The 15,442-nt window shown below is 36.0% G+C and overlaps 1 protein-coding gene across 1 annotated transcript in view; it reads right to left on the bottom strand.

Annotated features, from left to right (window-relative positions):
* cutlet (chromosome transmission fidelity protein 18 homolog) overlaps positions 1 to 15,296 on the bottom strand; it is a 31,212-nt gene extending 15,916 nt beyond the window's left edge. The window contains exons 1-14 of the mRNA XM_076124432.1: positions 15,018 to 15,296; positions 14,324 to 14,741; positions 13,267 to 13,420; positions 12,581 to 12,766; positions 11,660 to 11,879; positions 11,089 to 11,217; positions 10,474 to 10,639; positions 9,749 to 9,941; positions 9,056 to 9,204; positions 8,351 to 8,582; positions 7,777 to 7,932; positions 6,582 to 6,726; positions 5,986 to 6,077; positions 5,595 to 5,747 (exon numbers count right to left, since the gene is read on the bottom strand). Coding sequence (XP_075980547.1) covers positions 5,595 to 5,747; positions 5,986 to 6,077; positions 6,582 to 6,726; positions 7,777 to 7,932; positions 8,351 to 8,582; positions 9,056 to 9,204; positions 9,749 to 9,941; positions 10,474 to 10,639; positions 11,089 to 11,217; positions 11,660 to 11,879; positions 12,581 to 12,766; positions 13,267 to 13,420; positions 14,324 to 14,741; positions 15,018 to 15,105 — 2,481 coding nt within the window. The 5' untranslated portion in view covers positions 15,106 to 15,296. The remainder of the gene's footprint in view (positions 1 to 5,594; positions 5,748 to 5,985; positions 6,078 to 6,581; positions 6,727 to 7,776; positions 7,933 to 8,350; positions 8,583 to 9,055; positions 9,205 to 9,748; positions 9,942 to 10,473; positions 10,640 to 11,088; positions 11,218 to 11,659; positions 11,880 to 12,580; positions 12,767 to 13,266; positions 13,421 to 14,323; positions 14,742 to 15,017) is intronic.
* Positions 15,297 to 15,442: the final 146 nt, after the last annotated feature.

Genomic DNA, 15,442 nt, shown 5'->3' with positions numbered 1-15,442 from the left:
CTCAGTTCAAATACCACTTTGCGGTCACCCTATGGAATAACCGCGTAAACCCACCGAAGAAAGAATAATATGATATTAAGGAAAACCGCATGAAAATCCCTTCAGTCATTTTAGAGTTAGTCCCGAATAGACAGACAATGAAGAATAATTTGTGATACAACAAAAGAAATTACTTTTCCACAATCACAATATCGAAATTGCCAAACACTTTTGCCATAAGTGTATACACTTAAGTACATTTAATTGTCAACACATTCCGCCCTAATCGTGGAGCATAAAATCCGCACAGAATACACTTCGGGCCGTGTGCGTTCTAACTGCCGGTAAATTTATTAGGTGGGCGTTACATTTTTGTGCTCGCCAGTGTAATGGCCGGGGCGAGGGTACCTATTACATGTTATTAACTGGCCAAAAGGGATTTCGTTTTGTTAAGTGCTTCGTGTAAATATGTAGTATAATATTTTCATTGTACTTATTGTTTCAGTGGATAAAATGGCGTCGTATGTTACTGATTGCCACTATTTGTTTGCTTTTCTATTGGATAGTGGTAATAAGATGATTCTAGGTACTTTATAAACAGTAACCTCAAAATTATTAAAGTGTAGAGAATTCAGAGATGCAACTGTTTCAGAAAGATGACACCGACATATTTAAAAAGGTTTCGCTTTCAATTACCTGAAAACGGTCACGTTTAGAGGGAGGTATACTATAGTGGAGTCAATCAGAAATTATATTTTTTTACATTATAATATAAGAAATATATAAGAATATATGTTAACTTGAAAGGGAAGAGAGAGAGAGAAATTTATGAGATAAACTTTTGCATACGATATTTAAAAAGTTACATTATTTCTATATACATACATCTTCGTGGAAAAAGGTGTCATTGGAAACAAAAAATAATATAACAAAATACTATTAAAATAATATAATACGAGCTTATTGCATAATATGTTTGTATGATAAAGATGATGACACACCATTGATATAACAATGTAAAGGGTTTGTGAATGACGCAACGAATCCCGCGAACCGCATGCCGACGCCATTAGCGATAGGAAAACTCGAGAAAAATTATTATAGTAAGAGGCAACGTACACTGAATTTTAATCGTGATGATGTTTAAGTTAAATAGTTATAATTATGTGCTTTAAAAAAGGAGGACGTGTGAATCAAAATATGCATAAGATATACCTAGGAATATGAGTTTAAATATACCGACAAATCCAGATCTGGGAGCAAGAAAACCTCGCCAAGATGAGCCGAGCGAAGCGCCAGCATAGAGTTCGTTTCTGATATACTAGATAGTTCATATTCTCAGGATAATAATATGATGTCAATAATGTTGTTTTTTATTTTAAATATTATTTTACACCCATCAAATATATAGGTATACCTATATTAACTCTGAGAGTAACAAACACTTTTAAGTAATATACGGTACAATACAAAGCACAATTTAGAATCAATGATTTGTCTCCACAAAATCCTATAAGCTTAGTTTAATTGTTCTAACAGCTATCTGACTGTATAAAAATCTGTCCTAACTTATATTATACAGTAGTCTCAGTGTACGTTGTTCCCAAACCACCCCTAGCGCGGTATTCTTAGCGAGTTTTTAATAGAGAGACATCAGTGGCAACCCTTTTATTGTGATTAGTTATTGTATTTAGCAGGGGCCGCCGTATTGACGGACACACCACGGGAAATCTTAATGGGAATTATTGTGGGGGCACGAGAATCGCGACAATTGTATTACAGGACATATCTTTAACACGTTTACATTTGATGTTAGGACCTTTCATTTGACAGCTGTCGATTAGAAGTCTCTAAATGAGTAGTAAATTCTAACTTAAAGATGAAACCAACGTATTTATGATTATGTTTTATTATTTAACTAGCTGACCCGCGCAACTTCGCTTGCGTCACATAAGAGAGAATAGGTCAATTTTTTCCCCGTTTTTGTAACATTTTTTACTGGTACTCTGCTCCTACTGGTCGTAGCGTGATGATATATAGCCTATAACCTTCCTCGATAAATGGGCTATCTAACACTGAAAGAATTTTTCAAATCGGACCAGTAGTTCCCGAGATTAGCGCGTTCAAACAAACTAACAAACAAACAAACAAACTCTTCAGCTTTATAATATTAAGTATAAATAAGTATAGATAATAATTTAATTTTAAAATCAAATAGTGCCAATCGCAATCATGTCGACTGTCCAAATTTAAACCACCTATATAATTAAAAATCGAAGACTAAAACAAAGTACCGTATTTAAATACGGTTTTAATTTAAATTAGCACCTTAAAAAAACGTAACAAACGTGAGATCACTTCATCTTATATGGTAGAAAATAGAAAAAGTCAAACATTTGCTGTTTGATTTTTGTACCATAACAATTTTACAATTTTGAAAATGAATGTGTTATGTGGTTTTTGTAAGCAGTAAGTCCTTGCGGTTGCTCGCTTGTGTAACGGCCCAACATTAAAAAATGATAACTTTTCAGTTTGACACTGAAGACTTTAAGAAAATTTTTGATTTACGCTTCTTTTCTGACGGGCCTTTTTAAATAATGGACTACTCGTAATTAGGAAAACAACTTGACTATCCTTTGAATAAAGGAATATCAGAAATGACTTATAACAAACAATTTTGACGTTAACTTTTGGACGGTAAAATAATGGGATCGGATATTTAAAAATAGATTTTCGGAAATTATGGCGACGGAACAAAACGTATTTATCTTTACAATGACAAAAATATCTATGAGGACTGATTTTTTTGACTCGATAACTTTGAAAATGGCATAATGTGCTTATTCACTCATTTATCACGATTTCCTGCATAACTACAAAAGCTATCGAAAAAATTTACAAGGAAGTTGTAGGTAAAACCTAGATCGACAACATTAAACATTCTTTTAAAAGCCTGTAAATGACGGCTGAAAAAACACATGTAAATTTGCAAGTGAGCAGGAAAATTAACGAAAGATAGTTATCGAACATGGAAATTGTAACCAAACATTGGTTTACCGAAACCTACTGGTCAGTGAATTGCATTTATGAGAACAGCAACTAGTTTTAAAGTAAAACACATAAAAAACTCCACATTACAGGTGACATATATGATATAAAGAGTGAACTGTTGAACTGTTGAGCCGTAGAGCGTGGAGCGTCGGTGACAAGTGCGCGCGGCGGATGGGTTAATTATTTCTTTTTGTGCGGCCCCTCGCCGAGATTGCTGTGATTACGTGACTTCGCGCTACCGACGTGTTTGCAAGTGAACAACTAGGTACAGACGTGACATGGGAAACTTGGTCATATTTAGTGAAGTCTTCTTTAGAAAGAATCTTGCTTACTACCTTCCACATACATTCAACCGGAAAAAAATCTAAAGATATAAAGGAGGAAAAAATGCAATACAAGGACTCAATAAATTTACAGAAATTACAACTTAATATAAAGAAATAACAAACATATTATATTTGTTTCGTCGAAAAGAGTTACAAAACATACATAGTGAGGTTTTGTAAATCATAGCGTTTCGTATGCACAGTTTAGGTACGAGGTGACGTTTATATTTTATATTAGGCTAAGTTTATATAACCGCGCGGAACTTTCGACCGAGCGGTACAAGATCAAAGTAAACAGCTATTATCGTCTACATCACCGTTGAATACCGCGCGCCGCGCTACGACCCGCGCGCTAGTTCTTGAACCGCGAGTAACCGCGCGGTTTCTCGGTTCTGTTACCGCGCGGTGATGTAGACAATACTGTTTACTCCGATCATGTACCGCGCGGTCAAAAGTTCCGCGCGGCTCCGCGCGGTCATATGAACTTAGCCCTATTGTGGAACAAAATAAGCAACCTTATTGTAGGTTTAGACGCAGCCTAGGATGTGTTCAATATTTTTTTTGATATCATATAATAAATAATAATAATAATAATAGAGTGCAGGCAAATAACTACAAATATACTTAACTGAAATGTTCTTTAAAATCAAATAATTTTGATATATAGGTGTAGTAACATTGTAGTACTGACACTAAGACTTGTGCCAATGAAATTGAGTGAATTTATCGCCAGTTCGAAAGATAGGGCTGGTCTCTTTTAAATGGCAACTGAGTTCACTCTTCTAAAGTTTTCATCACTTGTCATTATGTGACTAACGGAGGCAGAAAACTATGCAAAATCAGAGGTTTAACACGTCTACAAGATATTTGTTCTCAGTAAAGTCGGTCTGAAGCGCTTTCACGTTCACACAATACGCGACGCGGATTTAGCAAACACAGTTTTAATTAGCGAGATTCGCAGCGCTCGCCTCCACGTTATGTCTTGTTCAACGCCTATTACTTCAGATAAATATTATATCCTACTTCTATACTATTGTAGTATTCCAGTACTCGTACAAGTACATTATTGCTTCTGTTTATAAGCATTTGTGGGTTCGTATAAGTTTCCTTTGGCACGTTACTTTATTTGAAGAAGAATTCTACCGGCCAGTATATACTAATCAGAACGGTTAAGTAAACCTAGGAAAAAATCTTAGCTGCGTTAATTCCCAATATGTATTTCATCATGGCTTGATAGGCTTGAATAAAAAAATTACCAAAAGCTTTGAGTTTTTATGCAATTTTTTCCTAATTAACGTCACAGTACCATTAAATAAACAATATCATTGATATAAAAGCATTTAAAAATGAAAAACGAAGGCAATCTACTACAGACTTACTATAAAACCGTTTATACCAAAATATGACGTCACTATACACAAAAACACATCAAACGTCGACCTAAAAGCGTAACTTAAACCGAAAAACCTTTACAAGGCCGAGAAAAAATTCGTGGCAATTAAAATACTGGTATCAAATAAGTGTTTGGCACACAGCCGGTAATTTATTCCATCATATGAGTAAACTTCATCCGGGAAGCCATTCAACGTGGTAACGAGCTCTTTGCTTTTCATACGGAACCCTGTTAGCTGCTGTATTGTACCGCGGTATTCTGATTTGCGATATGAATGCGTTAGTTGAATGGTTTCTTTTTATGTTCTTTTACGAATATGGGGTGTTGAAGTTTTTTTTTCTATGTAAATGTATTTTTCCTGTTTTATAATGTTACAGTGCCATATTTGTGTGTTACTCGTAAAACACTGTTTTGATATTCAAAAGAAGACAATAAAATTTTTGATATTTAAATTATAATTAAAGCTCTGAGAATGACGGAAATTAAGTCTTGTTCTACTTTATAAAACACTACTAGAAAATTAGCCCGACTTCGTCCGGGTAAAGTACAATTTCATCCCGTTGATTTCATTCCCGTAGGGATGTTGATCCTACCGATCCCATAGGTACAAACCTTGTCCCGACAGTTACAAACATATTAAAAAACGAATTATAAAAGTAAAGTTATGCGCGTACATACAATTCGGTGATTCATTTTTATTTATATAACACTATTAAGATAACAGAACGAAAACTTATTCCACGGAATAATATTAAAACTATGATAGAAGTATGATCATACTATCGAATTCAATTTATAGAAATTTCTCGAAACGTATTTTTAATATAAGCATTTGATTTACATACCTGTGGAACTGTCTTCGTGACTTCTTTAGGCTTCAACCGTTGCAAGTGATTGGGTAAAGGTGCAGCTTTTTCCTTACTTGTGTCTTTGCTGTCTTTGCTTGTACTCGGTTGTGTACTTGCGTCTGGTTTACTCCGGGCTGGGATTCTATTGGCCTAGTAGTACAAAAACTTATTTTAACTGAAAAATAAAATCGCTTAGGGATTATATTGAGTATTTATGGATAAAGAAAGCAGTTTTGTTAAGAACATAATAGTTTTTCATAATTAAAAAAAAATAGAAAATTCGTAGAAAGTAATGTAAAAAGTCGATTATCTAGACAAGAATTTCCAAATACAAAGAATTACATAGTAATCTGCCGCTGAATGATTTTAAGTATATCGAAAGCTTTACCATTTCTTCATTCCGTCTGATAATTTCTAGCTGCTGTTCTCGAGCTATCGCTTGTCTGATTGGTGGCGGCGGCCGGGATTTCTCTTCGGTACCTAATAACATAATTTATCATTAGCGAGGTTATAGATGTGTATTTTGTGTGTTAACTTTGAATGAAATAATATTAATTTACATTCATACCACAATTATTTTAATTTTTTAGCGGGATTCAAACCCACCACTCGCAACGCGGCGGTTATAGTGGCAATGCCAATTGCCAACATTCAACAATGCGCCAAACTCGCTATCTAGGAGGCACAACGAATATTTACAAATCGACATAGTATATCTATTTTATAACCCACTACTGTCCCACTGGTGGGCAAGGGTCCTTATGCGTGCAAGTATCCTCACGATGTTTTCTTTTACCGTTAGAGCAAGTGATAATTATTTTTAATACACACATAACTTTAAAAATCATCGGTGTGTGGCCTAGGGTTCGAAAATCGATCATTGGCGTGGGAGATGCCAGCTTCTAACACTAGGCTATCACTGCTTTACCTTTCATTATGCATCAGAAACCGCTAATATTGATAATTAGTTACAAATATATTTACCAAAAAAGGCGAGGCGATAGACGTCGGGCTCCAGCACGAAGGCGTACAGTCCGTCGTGTGTCCGTTGTTGCACGTACTGCAGCCCGTACTCACACATAGCACCCGCACAGGTACGGAGACTCTTGCGCTCGCTCTCACTGCACAACTACGTACAAAACAATGCAATTAAGTAATTTTTTTGAGTATAATTGATAATAATAAGCTAGCCATACCTAACTTATAGCATGAAGAGAGATATTGAATTTCAAAATCTATTATCAAAATGTTTCTCTTGAAATGTGAGTGATAAACTAATTAGTGTAAGATAAATAAAATAATAAATAAACTGCACGTTTGGCGCAGTGGTTTAAGCGGTCACCTCGCCGCAACAACCGTAGCGCCGCGTGTGGTGGGTTCGAATCCCACCCGGGACAAATCTTTGTGTGATGAGCACGAGTATTTGTTCTGAGCCTGGATGTTAATGTATCTATATAAGTATGTATTTAGAAGTATATAAGTATGTTTATCAGTTATTTGGTTACCATAGTACAAGCTCTGCTTAGTTTGGAATCAAATAACCGTGTGTGAGTTGTCCAATAATATTTATTTATTTATTTTATTTATTTATTTAAATAAATTTGTATTGCAGCACTAAAGAACTTTCATTTTCAAATGATAACAAAGATACGTGGGTATGCACCTTCTTTGTTAGAATGTTTTGCTACAACGTAAAAATTTCTAAGTGCGTTTGCGGCAATTTGTGTAAAGGACACAGCTTTTAAATAAGTGTCAGAGAACATTTCTGCTTCGCATTCAGCACATCAGCTATATTGCAATCATAGCAATTGTTTTCGTAACTTGAACTTCGGTAAAATGACAGCAAATGTATAAGAACAACGGCCAAAAAATCATCTGATATTCTATCTAATAACTAGCGGACCCGACAGACGTTGTCCTGTCTACACGTCTTTAATTTGAAAATTTTAAACAGTTTTAATAATCTAAACCATTTTCAGATCCCCTTGAACACACACAAAAAAAATCATCAAAATCGGTCCAGTCGTTTAAGAGAAATTCAGTGACATACACACTTACAGAAGAATTATATATATAATGATTAACCAAGAGCGTTAAAACTTGACCTCAAAAATAACCGTAAAAAATGCAGATGTCAAGCCATAGTATAAACTTAGTTTTAAATTCATCATTTACATACCTGAACATTAGCAGATCTTAGTTGCGGGAACAGCAGGTAAGGTAATAAAGGCAACACATCCAGTAGTAGCGCGGCGCGAGAGTTACACACAGTGGCGGAGCTGCCGCGCCACACTGACTGTACTATACTGTCCAGTTCTATCTTCTTACGGTACATCTGGAAGAAGGGTATGATTGAAAAATTTAGTTTAAATTATTATTCAATACAGTACTTCTTTTCTTTTAGAACTAGATATTTTGATTATGGGAAAAGATCCTTGCCCAGCAGCAGGGTAGTAATGGGAAGACTGCAGTTTAAATGAGTGTACCGTTGAAAGAGTTTTCTATTCAAGCCCATGTTCTGATTTTTTAAATTTACCAAGACTTTGAAATGTCCAAAATTTAAGAAATTTTAGGCCATCGAAGCCAGAATAGTCTATTGTAGCCGCCATTCTTTGCTGAACTTAAGATTACTTTTATGTATAAAAGAAATTTACTTTACTTTATTAAATTTTAACAATTATTGTGCCACTGCCGAACAAGAATGCCCCAAAATAAAGGAGAAATTAGACTCATATAAAAGATAAATAATAGACCTCTTGTGCCTGTGTAGGGAACTTGACCCTCTGCGGGGTCCTACTGGCCAGCACGGCGTGACAGCGCGCCAGGCACAGCGGCAGGGCTCCGTACAGCGAGTAGTTCTGTGTGCGCTGCGTCCAGGCGTTAATGACGTCATACTGCAGCAACCACGATAATGTTTCACACGCCACGTGCAGGCGACCGTCTACTCGAGCTGTGATGTACTGCTCGAAGATACCGTCCGCTAACCTGGAAATAGATAAAAGATTACTGTTAATATATTTTTGGTCTGCTTAAAGCTTTGGTTAGATCAGCTGGGTCGAAAACGTCGAGATAAATAATGCTTCACTATTAAAATTTTCATGTAATCGACACTAATATTATACCCAAATGCGAAAGTCTGTTACACTGTTTCATTACGGTTAAATGATTTTTTTATTTTGATTCTGGTATTAATAAAATACGGTACGATTATAATTAAAAAAGAAAAGTTTATCGAAGATTTTATTTTCACAACGGTCCAAAAATGTGGTAACGACCTATGTAGCCTGCGCTGAAACTTTAGGCAAATTCAAGATGTATATTTTTGTCTGTCATATAAGTTTTCATGAAAATGATTTTAAATAATTAAATTATAACCCAATAATATGTCAGTCGCCACAGAATTAACAAAATCTTATGACCAGCATTTATTAAGGAAAAACCAGTAGCAAGTTAATTACCTGTCGTATTCCCCAGCTGCCTGTATCGTCTTGAGAATAGCATTAGGGTCTTTATCATTGGTAGTGAAGACTGCTTGAAGAGCTTGCATCATGCTCTTGTTGCAGTCTTTCGTTCCTATAGCTGCGTTTTCTACATCTGCCATTATTAGCTGTAAAAGACAGAGAAAATATGTAAATAGGTGATTTTTGGAAGTAGATGAGGTTATTTTCCGTGTGATATTATTTGAGCAAGTAATGAATGAAATTATAATATTTACCAAACTGTGAGAAGTTGACTTGTACAATATATAAATAGAAGAATAAGTATAAAGTGACGTGATTTAAAGATATTCTCAAATATCAGGATTACAAGTACAGTAGAGTAAATACAAAAATAACTATTTAAAGACTAACAAGAATGTGGCTGTGCTGTAAACTTTTGTGACAAGACTAGTTTTTTTTTTGTTTTTTTAAATAATCCATTTTTATTCATTTAAAAGGAATTTGGAATGAGCGAAGGTCACAAGGAAGACCCCCCAAACAAGATGGTCGGAGGACATCGCTAAATGCATAGGGCTGCAATGGATGAGGCAAGCGCAGGACCTGAGGGAGAGACCTTTACTCAACAGTGGGTGGAAACGGGCTGATAAAATAGAAAGATAGATAAATTCATGTCCTTCTATAGATGGTGTTACAAGTCAAAAGACAAGTTACCTGTGCCTTAGCCCTAGCTTTGATAAAGCTAAGCACTTGTATGGCGGCTCGCACATCGCCCTGCACGCGCGCCGCCAGCGCCGCCAGCACGTGCGCGCTGACCGCCAGCCCCTCGCGCTCACACACGAGCGACAGGCGGGACGACAGGCGGGGCAGGGACACGCCGCCCACCTGCACTATGAGGGACACTGGCCTGGAACACACACCAAAATTTATAGAACTTTAGGATATGTTGACTATAAGCCAAATCAGCTATACTTTATCAGCTTTTTTTGTTTTCAGTACTTGCATATGACGGCACACGCTATTGCTATTGAGTAAGTGAAAAGTGTAGTTTTTCATCAAATAAATGAGTGTGTTTTCAAAACGATAGTCAAAGACCCTAATACAGAACTGTTTCAAGCTGGCAAAGAAAAAAAGATACCGATTCAGCCTAGGTGTAAGAGAAGTAATAAATTTTAACCTGATACTATCCTGCTAATAAGCAGAGATCTCATCCCGCAATAAAAGAGAAGTTAGTCCTTGTATCCACCAGCCAACCTTTAGTTTCAGTAACCGCACAATCTAAAATTTTTCCTAGCTACGATGGCGTCACAGTATTTATGAAAACATGCTTACATACAATATAACATCATACCTACAAAAACCATAGATAAAATTAAAGGTGCATGAAATACACCGCATTCCGCTGTAGAAGATCAATATATTCAATATAGTATATTTACCTCAAAGGCCTGAGTGAAGTAGCATACAAATCGTTACAGATCGCGATAACCGGTCTCTTAAGTGGCTGCGTTTTGGTCTTAGACTTGCCCTTGCCCTCAGTGCCTGTCGCCGTACACCACCGGACTAAGAGTTCCACTGTTGGAAGCGGCGCACCATCGATCTCATCTGAAATGTGAAGATGTACTTAACATTTATTTTTATCTATAATACTACCCCTACTACTACTAATTAATAATTTATTGGGAGAATTTTAATAGTAAATGTATGATAATGCCAACATTTTATAAATATACTTATTTTTTCCATTCCTTACCTCTTTATCTTTATCCGTCTAAAGACATGAAAGCAAACACAGATTTATTATATAGCACTGCTCAGATCGCTGATCAAAAATATTGGGCCTGCATATTATGTTCAGAAATACCACACGAATTTAGAGCATAAATAAAATATCTTTAAAATTTCGCAACGGATTTAGATGCGGTTATTTTAATAGTGACTGATGAGAAAGGTTTATGTGTAACAATTGTATAGGTGTTTTTTTTTTTAAATAGCTTTTTAAGCCAGGTTTAGCCGGGCGGGCCGATGGTTATGAATAAAAACGGTAGACTCACCAAGTATCAAACAGTTAGGTCTTCTATCAGCATCAAGCACAGATCTCATGAGCGTGGCGCTCTGTAGCGCCGTACGAAACGCCTCTGTACTACGCTCGTCTGACGCGTTCAGTTCAACTGGCCTGTAACCTGCAAATTTACAAACGAAATGTTAGACAGACATGTTATTAATTCTCTCTTCAGAGATTCGAGAACCGAGGTTAGTTCTTTTCTTAATCACATAGAAAGCAAACAGAACTCTATTCTTATTTCATTAAAATACAATAATAACATCAAAAGCATGGTGAGATTAAAGTGTTAAAAATAGCCAATAGCTTCTATAAGTGACGGAGTAAGCTCCTGATGATCATTAAATACCAGATTAAGTTGTGCGGAAAGTAGTACTACGGTTTCTATAAACTCTAGACTATTGAAACAGATATAGTATTTTCAATTTTTTCGGAGTTCAATGACAAACATGTAATCACCATTTTATATGGCGAATTCGTAGTAAATACCCCTTTACCAGCACCATTAAGTAAAACAAAACAGGCATAAGTACAAAGAAAAATATTAAAAAATGTTAATCTACCCGCAATCCTAGCAAGTAAATGCGCAAGGGTAGTCTTCCCGACGCCGGGCGGTCCGCACAGCAGCGCCAGCTTGTGGTGCGGACGGCCGTCGTCGCCCAGCTCGGGCTCGGCCTCACGCTTGCCCCTCCACTTGCTCGTCAGCTCGAACTGGCCCGCGCGCTTGCTGAACGTCGAGCGTTGCTGCGGCTCTCTCGTCTTTACTTCCTTTTTAAATACTATCTGTAATTATAAACATATTGTTTTGGTTTTTACAAAAAATAAATTTGAGCCCAAATATCTTAATTCTTTGAAAATGTTGAAATTAACATTATACCAGGGTTAAAACTTCTTTCTTTATGAATCAGTTCATTATTTGTTTTGTAAGCATTAATAAGATAAGCTCCTATCCTAGCAGTAGTATTAATGCAGCCAAATAAATTTAGCGCAAGACGCTGCCTCAATTAAATCTAGATCCAAAGAACTGCTTAAGTAATAATTTATAGTTACTTTGGTTAATGCAAATAAGTATCTCTCCCAGAACGAGAGTAACAAGATTCCTTTCTATATATATATATATATATATAGAAAGGAATCTTGTTACTCTTAAGAGTAACAAGATTCCTTTCTAAGCCATTTTAAAAAAAATATTTTTGATTACGCTTTTTCTTTGAACCCTGTAGTAAATAACTATTTTTTAGAGTACCCAAATCATTAACTTTATAGTTAACTATACTTGGCTATTCAAACGTGCGAACGAAGTCATGTTATTTTATCGGAGTCTCTCGCTCGCACTTACGCATTGTCAGATTCATTCCAATCTCTTGATTGTGACGTAGTTCGCACGTTTGTAACGGCCTGACTATAGTAGTAAGTAAGAAAAATATATCTATGCATAGACTATACTCAACCCAAGTATAATAAAATGAAACAGAAAGTATTACCTTATCCCACAAATGCAGCCAGTGCAACAGTGCTCTGTTAACAGGCTCTTCAGACAACAGGTCGAGGTACGACGTCGGCCGGTACTTGTCCACCCACAGCATGTTGCCGTTTATATCAGTGTCCATGTCTGGCAGCGGCTGAGATAATTGCTGTTCTGTTGTTTGTTGTGCCTGTTTAGCTTCTAGCTGGAATATAAAGAGAATGGTTTTAAGAGGTATATTGCCCATATATCCTAGTTTTAAAGGGTTTTGACTTATGATGATTCAAATGTAAGTTTAATGCTGTAGAACAGGGAACCAGTTAGTAAAATTTAAGACAGTTAAAATTGATTAAAACATTGATTTGCTAGTCTAATTTTCGTTTAGATCCATTAATATACTTAACAAAAATGTTATAAATCTGTGCTTAAAATACTTATACAGAAGTAGCTGTTTGCATATCAATTTTAAACAGCTTAACTATGATATAAGTATCACTGGAAACATGCAGTGAAAATCATACTGGCAGTGTGTTAGAAATACTTCTAATTAGGTCTGCACTTTCAACAGAAATCAAATCCTTTGAAATCACAGGCAGCAACTATATAATTTAGCCAACTCACTCACCTCCAATATAGGTAATATCTAAATAATTTAACCCACCATATACATATATTATATTCTGGAGATATATAACCATAACTTACAATTTTCCTGGCCTCATCCCAAGTGCTAGCATAACTGGCATGTAAGGAAGTCTGTTCAGTGGTAGTGTCCAGGGAACTCTCCCAAGACTCCTCAGACTCCAGCCTCACATACACTCGGTCACCATCTGAATTTGTGAGGGGCACAAAAGACCACCTGAAACATACCAACATTAATTAAGAAAAAAGGTTTAGAACTGATTATACAATGAAAACCCAATAGCAATATATGGTCCAAACTATGTTAAAGAGTATTTATAAATTATTCATATCAGCCAAATTTTTAAGCTGGATTATCAGCTTAATATTATTTATTTAGTATATTATAATAATATTCCAACAGTATATCTGTACATTGTAAGAAATTAATGACGACAAGATAAGCAGTATTTAAACTGTTATATCAGTCTGACAGCAATGCTATTGTAAGAATAACCATATCCAGTACGAAACAACAGCCGAACGGATCGATCTCTGAGGTTAAGCTACGCTTGCCGAGGTTGTTCCGTGGATGGGTGACCATCTTATACATATCGAGTTCCTCCGTGTTTCGGAAGGCACGTTAAATTGTGGGTCCCGGCTGTTATTTTCGAAGATCTTTGAGAGTCGTTAACAGTAGTCAGAAAGCTTGAAAGTCTGACAACCAGTCTTACCGAAGGGTATCGTGTTAATACCCAAGTAACTGGGTTGTGGAGGTCAGATAGGCAGTCGCTCCATGTAAAACACTGGTATCCAACTGCATCCGGTAAGACTGGAAGCCGACTCCAACATAGTTTGGAACAAAGGCTAAGCGAATATATAGTACGAAAGGGCACTCAATAGAGCAGGGGTTCCCAACCTTTACTTAATCTGGGACCACTTTTATATTATTCTTGTAAGCAGGGACCACTATGTCAGTATATTAAAACTAAAGTGTAATAAGTATGCTGAAAATTTCAAATTTTATAATCATTTGTGGGCCATATAACACTGGTGGTCCGCGGACCACCGGTTGGGAACCACTGCAATAGAGTAATTGTTTTAAATATTCCACTTAGTTTAGTAAATAAATAATACATACCTAGGTATATTCAAAGACAAATTATCCTTAACCTTATAACTAGATCTATTCCCAAGCAGCCTGCCACTTGGCTCAGCCAGAATCTGCTTCAATCTTCTTCCCTCTAAAATCTTCTCTATCAAATCCAAGTCATTCTCTTCCTCAGTCTTTTGTTTTTTACTTGGCAACTCTAATTCATTAAAGTCTATATCATCTATATCACCAAAGAGTTCATCTGCTGTTCTTTTATTTGATGGTGTTAGTTCTTCTATGGGTATACTAGGTGTTAGAGTGATCTCGTCTGAGTCAGGAGGGTCTACCGGTATTGTAGTGGCAGTGTTGTGTGATGTTGCATTGGCGATTGCTTTTTTAACAAATGGAGTGGAGAAATCTAAGCTTCGTTTCGCTGGCAGCGGCTTTTTACGGACTTTAGCTGAACCTGGAATAGTTGATTTACGTACATTAATTAAGTAAATGAGAGCATAGTAGATCTTAGATCCTTACAAAATGTGGCTTTGAAAGGATTGAAATAATTCTTAGCTCATAGTTTCATAGCAAAACATACAAAATGTACGTTGTAATAAGGTTAAATCTATCTTAAAATGGTAGGTATACACTTTGTTTTCGTAAACAACTGCAAACCATAGTCAAGTAACCTAGAATCATCCATTTAATCTGTCTAAAAGCTTTTGTAATGAATAGTATATATAGATACCCATATGATCTTCTTCTTCTCTCATCATTTCTAGTTCTTCAGCATACATCAGCTCATATTCCTCGTCGGGATCCGGAAAATCACCCATTTTGCCGGTAAAACTTAAAAAACCGCAAAATTTGCTAAACTAACGTAACGATATTACGGAATAACTGCGTGTATGCTCAAACCAGTACTTTGTATCAGCTTTTTCAAGATATAAACTTGAATTAGAAGTAAAATTTAAATAAATCAAGCAACAAACTGTATTTTGAAACTTTGAAAACACAGCTTTGACGTTGACAGTTAATGACAGTTTTGACATTGACAGTTAACGGCGCGCCATAGAGAAAAATGCTACGTTTCTTAAATCTAAATATAGGGATTATCACATCGGTAAAGACACTACAAATTGAACATAGTCTTCTAGATGATGTTATTGTCGA

Source organism: Anticarsia gemmatalis, chromosome 16, assembly GCF_050436995.1.
Source record: "Anticarsia gemmatalis isolate Benzon Research Colony breed Stoneville strain chromosome 16, ilAntGemm2 primary, whole genome shotgun sequence".
NCBI classification, from domain to species: Eukaryota; Metazoa; Arthropoda; class Insecta; order Lepidoptera; family Erebidae; genus Anticarsia; species Anticarsia gemmatalis.
Note: the sequence above shows the minus strand (reverse complement) of the source record. Positions and strands in the feature narration are given on the sequence as shown.